The following is a 7,025-nucleotide window of genomic DNA, read 5'->3' as shown; positions in this document are numbered from 1 at the left end:
GGGCCAGAGCCGATCCGCGCTCGGGCGCTGAGTAATGCCCCGCGAGGCGAACGGTCGGACGACCGGGCCGAGCGAGCCCGCGCTTCCGACCACGGCGCCTCCCGGACGGCACGTATACCACTTTCGTCTGCCGGTGGTGAAACCGGCGGCCCGACCTACTCTGCCCCGGCGGGTCGGCCGGAGGAGCTCTGCCCGGACCGGGCCGCGCCGGAGCGAGCAGTGTGCGCCGCGCCGCCGCACCGTCACCATGGGTCCGCTCGTGTCCCTGCTGCTGCTGCTGCTGACGCCAGCCGCCGTCCCCGGGCATGGCCAGGTACACGTGCAGAGCTCGCGCGGCGACACGGGCCTGGTGCCAGCGCTGAGACTGCGGACGGAGCAGGCCGACAACGCGGCCCAGTACGCCGGCTACCAGGTGCTGCGCGTGAACGTCGACAGCAACGGCACTCTGGACCTCCTGCGCACGTACGAGGACAGGCCAGGTGAGCGACTCGGCACCGACCGCGCCGGCACGTCACCTCCCACCTCCCACCGCGCCGGCACGTCACCTCGTGCACCTCCCAGCAGCTGACCACCGGCATGTGGCGTCCATGACGTCCATCCAAACTGGGATAAAGCGTTCAATACAGTCAGGGCCCCTCCTGAACTGGCCACAGAGCCCTCAGCACGTGCTGCAAATAACCACGACCGCATCGATTCGCCGTGTGTGGCTTTTATTCTAAAAAACCCACAGCGCACGATGTAAGCAAGCGCACGGTCCAAATTCAACGGCAGATCTAAACGTAGCACTTCTGATAATTACGCCATCAATAGACCGGGAAGCTGCCAGTGCCGCTCCAGTAAAATATCTCGGGCGCAGTTTGCTGTGGCTTGAATCGACGGAGGTTGGACCGTGAGAACTGCGCAGGCATGGCATGACACGGCTCACTATGATCAACATCCACCCAAGATATTTACTAAGAATTTACTAAGTCTCTCGAATAACCAATCGGTCAGCCCCCTCCCCCCCCCCCCCCAACAACAAGTCATTCCAAATTGAATCCAACCATTAACTGTTAGGGGTCTGAAAACGGTATAAAGCAATATCCGGCATGAAGCAGTGTCCGGCCCCTCTGTGCTGACGGTGGTGGTAATTGACTTGCCTGCCTGGTGGCCCTGGGTGGCATGTAGCACGTCCCGAACGTGAAACGAAGTATGACACGTCCCTTGGGAAACGAAGCGAGATATTCAGCCAATATTTAATGAGCAATATGATGTATTCATTATACATAAGTTGAATTAGCAGTATCATTTATCTAAAGGTGCGGAGGCAACAGAACTCAATGAAAGCCATTGGGGGGACCGTATGGCTGTCTTCCATCCATCTCCAAACAAGCAGACACCGCCTGTTTTATCTAAAACATTAAAAATCGAACTCAGCATAACAACCGCCGGCTGGCAGGACGCTTCGAACATGAGAACATGAGTCACTTATCATCAGTGACCGGTATCTCACTCTGAAACGAAGAGCTTCGTAGGCCTGCTGTGCGACACGCCAGTGGCCACGGAACGGCCCGCGAGCATGGGGCGTGCTGCCACGGTGATGACCGGTGAAGCTCCTCAGCCATCATCCTGCCAAAGCCGCTTGTATGTTGGCATCCCATCCTCTCTACGCACTCTAACCGGCCAGCTCCGCCAACACCATTCAACTTTCAAGAGACTCGACATCCAAGAGGCCGTCAGGTGGCCAAACAGTACACATCCATCGAGTTCGAAGGCTGAAATGGTGAGACCTGGCCAGCCAATGCTCGTTCCACGTGACTCGTGACAGCGCGCGATTTACGTGATAGTGTGTGACTGATGTGATAATGATGTGACATACGTGATAGTGATGCGCTTTGCCAGTGAACCTCCCATGAAAGGACATTCAAAAATGCATTGATCAGGTCCAATGGTGAGAGGAGCGTGTGACTGTATCTGCGTTGGCTCTGAAGTCCCGTCCACGCTGATAGAACGTCCCGCGCCATACCATGCGCCTCACCGGCAACACACTGCTCCTGTCATTTACAGCAAACATGGGAACAGACTCCAGGCCTCATTGCGAGGGATGCTGCTCTCTATCCACAGCGTGAGCGCTGAAGCTGGCGTCCGGCCGTCCCACAGGAGGTACTCGGGATCGGACACCGGACCATCGCCTCCACGTAACGGCGCGACGGGTGCCGGAGTCACGCGTCGGCAACGGTTGGTGCGGCGGTGCCGCGTTGACGCCCGTGGCTGACCGCGCGCCCCGGCTGCCCGCCAGGGGTGGACTTCTGGACGCCTATCAGCCCGCTGGTGCCCACTGTGGACGTCATGGTCTCCCCCGACGTCAGGAGCGAGCTGACCCGCCGGCTGAAAGACAGCGGCGGCAGCTACGGTGTCAACATAGGAAACGTGCAGGTCAGTAGGGGCCGCCACGGGTGGACACGGTGTGCGGGTCTGGCACCGAGGGTTCGTCACTGAACACCGAGCTTGGCACGGGCGCACACCTTTTGAATGCTGCCGTTGCACGTAGGCACATGTCTCTGACGCTATGCCATGCCTGGATCCACAGGCACCAAACAGTGCACTCCTCATTAATGCTGCCAATAGGCCTCCCAATTGTCAGATGACGGGCCGTCGTCTTTGTGAGCCGTTGTTGATGACGTCATACCTCGAAATGAGTCCCGGCGAAGCAAACCGCAAACTATTGGCCCTCAAGCTCGGTTACTTTGGATTCGGAAATGTCATTCTCCTTCGAACTACAGCGTCTTATGACACCTGGCAGTTGATTCCCACAGACCGCATCGCCGTAAACAGAAGCCGAATGCATCGATATTTTGTTCGTGTCCGTCAGGACCCTTCGTGCTGTCTTGACGTAAAATACGAGGACGACATGCTGTCGGGTTTCGAGGTCATGTTTTGATATCATAACAAAAGCGGGAGATAGGTACATGCCAGGACTTAAATTCATTTAAGCTTTAATGCGTTGCCCAAGCTACTAGTAAGCTTTCTAGTAAGTGCTCATTCAGGGGTGTACCCGCGTGGTAACCCAGGGAGCACGTGCCCGTCCCCTCCACAATTTTTGGGCTTACATGAGAAGAGCGTTACTTCATGTTGACATTTAAAAATTCGAGGCACGCGCAAAAAGAAGAAGATCGAGTGCGCGCTATTTCATTTCCGTCATGACGGAATTTCTCGCGTCAGTGGCGTACTACAATTGATTTTCAGTGATTATTTCAGTTGTGCCCTCATTGGGAAACTTCCCGCATGCCGCTGTGCTCATTAAATGAGTTTGCGGCAGCACTGGTCAGAGCGAGCCACCGCCGCAGGGCTCCAGAGGTCTTGATATTTAGGGCATTTAAATCCTGAGGCACAGCCACATCATTTGAATCGGCGAACCAGCGTCATCCTCCACATCTCCACAGATATACAGAACTAAGATGTGGTTTGAAAAAGATGTCGAGCTTTTGGAATGGCAAGTCACGCTTTTCCTTCCCGTCCGCCTATCAACGTGAAAATAGAAATGACACTCGATGGCTACGAAAATTAGCCACATTGCTGTGGAGAGTCCCGTCGTTTTTCCCTTCAAAACGCGCGAGCTGCAGGTGACACGAGGCTTGGAACTGTGTGCGAATGCGTGCGCAGCGTCTTGTAACCTCACTTCCCAAGTCCGTTGAAGGGTGAAACTCGAAGGCACACGTTCGGCGTTTTCGCGGCCAGTGCTCTGGGCAGAGGGTGTGTTCGATGTGTGGGCGGTGGACCCATGTGCGAAAAGGGGTCCTAATGGCAAAAAACGGACATTCCCCATCTATCAGCTCGGTTTTCAGATACGATCATTTTAGTATTGCCTCCGTGTAGATCAGACGCTGGATATATCCTACGAACACCCACAGGTCACCCCTAGGATACACGCCGTGGTCTCCCCGCTTCCTTTCCGGGTTGGCCAAGCGCTAGCTCCGCCAAGCCCGGAAAAGGCTGGTAGTAGTATGGGACAACTGCCGCCCTAGCGGGATGGTTCAGGTTAGAGGGAAAGCTCAACAAGGAGAGCTTATTAATACCGAGCACCCTAAAAATAACGGATCGATCAATTGTTTTACGCTGTGTAAGCAGAACTGGACGTGCGGAGGCACGTCATTTAACGTTACATCCGAACGACTAAATATGGCCTACTTCATTCGACAGCAAACTGGTCCTTGGCCACCAGCTAAATGTCACCGGCTGCCGCGGCGGCCGCTGACCTGTAGAGGTCACCAATTAACGTAATGTCAAACTTACTCTCATACCACGGCACGCTATGCGTGCATTGCAATTGGTATGTAGAGAGCAGATCATTGGTGATTGCGCGAAAGCGAAATGACATACGTAATGGCCCAAGTTAGCATTAGTGGGGATGGATGCCAACTGCGCGAGCAAGGTAAAAAAAAACATTAATGTCCGCAACAGATCATGAACAGAACGACACGAACAGCGGGTTCCCAAAGACCATTCTGTGGACAGATCCGCTGTTTCCAGCTCCCCTTCATCTCCCGTTATCACTTCCCTGCGTCTGGCGCGAACGCGCCGCGACAATGCATGACGCGCAGCTTACGCTACAGCACACCGCCGCCTCCGAAAGCTCGCGGCGCTTCCACTGAGCGATGAGCCTCCCACTGATCCTGCCAGAGCTCAACAGCAGCCAAGGCGAGCGCGAGCCCCGGCCCGCGTCGCGCGCCGGCTGGATGGTCTGGCGGCGAGGTCGGCCCTGCGGGGCGCGTCTGACGCCACCGCTCACCGCCGCCCGGCAGGACGCCATTGTCCGCCAGAACCCGATACCGTCGCCGTTCTACCTGGAGCTGCTCGAGGGGCGCCAGGGCTACCAGCTGACCTGGAAGGCTTACCACCGGCTGGCCGTCCACCACCAGTACATGGACTATGTGGAGCACGAATACCGCGGTCTCTGCAGCACCTTCAGCATCGGCATCAGCACCGAGGGCCGCAACGTCAAGGGCATCCGATGCGGCCTGGGAGAGCGCGAGATCTGGATCGACGGAGGTGAGATGGGTCGGTCGGACGGGGACGGGTTGTCCCACCGTAACCCACGCACTTAATGGGAGGCATGCCAATGCAGCGTGGCGCGACGCTCACAACTGCAAGAGTGAGCACAACTCATGACGCCGCGGTGAAAGCAAGACGCAGCGTCAATCCGGACGGGCGTGGCACGAGGGCCATGACCCGCGAAGGAGACCCGCGGCTGTACTCGCGATGACATGGCCGACCAATGACAGACCTGACCAGAGTAGTCCAGCTATTACACAATGGTAGCTGCAGCGCACTGATCAGACGTAAACATTACGTAACTATCGCCAATGCTCATCACATGGCCTCAGAGCATCTCTCGTAATGCATCCATCGGGGCAAAGAACGCTACAAAACACGACGTTGACCTGCGCGCGCGGCTATGCAGCGACCGTGAAGGATCGTGCGTCTGTTTCAGGCATTCACGCCCGCGAATGGATTTCGCCGGCCGTCGTGTCCTACCTGGTCAAGGATTTCTCGGCGACTTCGTACAAGGAGCAGGATATTCTGAAGGCGTTCACCATCTACATGATACCGGTCCTCAACCCGGACGGCTACGAGTACACCCACACGGGTAGCTGACGCCGGACCGCCCCTGACAGGCTGCACGGGTGTCAGGGAGCACGAGGCACCGCGCAGTACCAACACAACGTGACGGCGGATTTCCGCCACGTTGCCGAGGAAATCATGAGGAGGGGAGGGGAAGGCCTGCGTGATGTCGGATAGCAGACAGGAAACATAACGAAATAGGGCTTACAAAAAAAATCGTTTTTGGGCTAAAGGCGTACAACGTTGTGGCACACTCGCCTGATTCAATGGCATCAGGATCACGAAATAAGTGACACCTTGCCATGCACTTCAGCATGGTAACCAGTGGCCTGGGCCGTCTCCGTCACGCACGAGACGCCGCCTGCCGTGAGGTGCACCGCGGCGTGTCTGAGCTCACCGGCGCGGCCGGCGGCGCCTGAATTTGACACGCTCGGCGGCCGCAGCCGAGCGCAACCCGTTGACGGCCCGCTCGCCCGCAGGACGACGCATGTGGAGGAAGACGCGCTCGCGCACGCCCGGCTCCAGCTGCGTCGGCGCCGACCCCAACCGCAACTTCGGCTACCATTGGGGCGAGGTGCGTCCGGGTCGGTCAGCGCGGGCGGCTCGTCGCGTCGCGCTCGGGTCCGATGGCGCTGTCGGACAGGCCGTCAGACGGTTCGCGCCTATCTGACCGCCTGTCCGACGGCACGCGCCTGTCTGGAGGGCTGTCCGACAGCACACGCCTGTCTGGAGGGCTGTCCGACAGCACGCTGTCTGGAGGGCTGCCCAACAGCACGCTCTCATTTGACGGCCTGTCCGACAGAACGCCATGGTCTGGCCGCCTGTGCGATAGCTCGCTTTGGTCTGACGGCCGGTCCGACAGCTCGTTATGGTCTGAAGGCCGGTCCGATAGCTTTGGTCTGAAGGCCGGTCCGACAGCTCGCTATGGTCTGAAGGCCGGTCCGACAGCTCGCTATGGTCTGAAGGCCGGTCCGATAGCTCGCTATGGTCTGACGGCCGGTCCGATAGCTCGCTATGGTCTGACGGCCGGTCCGACAGCTCGCTATGGTCTGAAGGCCGGTCCGATAGCTCGCTATGGTCTGACAACTCGCTATGGTTTGACAGGCTGTGGTCTGTCAAACGATCGACAGTTCGACGGTCGACAGTTCGCTACGGTCTGACGGCCTGTCAGACAGCACGCTGTGATCTGACGGCCTGTCCTGCAGTATTCGTCTCTCTCGACGCGAGACTACCAGCATCTGTCGGATGGGTGTCTGCTGCCCTCCATGAGCTAATTGGTTCGCCCTGGCGTGACCTTGCACTTCGGTTTTTCAAGCCTCCGAAAGAGAACAACGCCACGCTACATGTGGCACTGCTGTAACGTAATAGTTCATGGTGTTAGGAGCCGCATGGAGAGCAGGTGGCCCTATGCTGGGTGACAGCAC

General features: G+C 57.6%; 1 protein-coding gene across 1 annotated transcript in view; it reads left to right on the top strand.

Moving 5' to 3' along the window:
- The first annotated feature begins 232 nt into the window (after positions 1-232).
- The window catches only part of LOC119102853 (zinc carboxypeptidase A 1), a 7,055-nt gene continuing 262 nt past the window's right edge, over positions 233-7,025 (top strand). Inside the window, exons 1-5 of the mRNA XM_037226303.1 lie at positions 233-479; positions 2,279-2,415; positions 4,782-5,028; positions 5,471-5,626; positions 6,081-6,185. Of these exons, the coding sequence (XP_037082198.1) occupies positions 248-479; positions 2,279-2,415; positions 4,782-5,028; positions 5,471-5,626; positions 6,081-6,185 (877 nt within the window). The 5' untranslated portion in view covers positions 233-247. The remainder of the gene's footprint in view (positions 480-2,278; positions 2,416-4,781; positions 5,029-5,470; positions 5,627-6,080; positions 6,186-7,025) is intronic.

The sequence above is a fragment of the Pollicipes pollicipes genome, unplaced genomic scaffold (genome assembly GCF_011947565.3).
Source record: "Pollicipes pollicipes isolate AB1234 unplaced genomic scaffold, Ppol_2.1 Scaffold_5724;HRSCAF=6776_pilon_pilon_pilon, whole genome shotgun sequence".
NCBI classification, from domain to species: Eukaryota; Metazoa; Arthropoda; class Thecostraca; order Pollicipedomorpha; family Pollicipedidae; genus Pollicipes; species Pollicipes pollicipes.
Note: the sequence above shows the minus strand (reverse complement) of the source record. Positions and strands in the feature narration are given on the sequence as shown.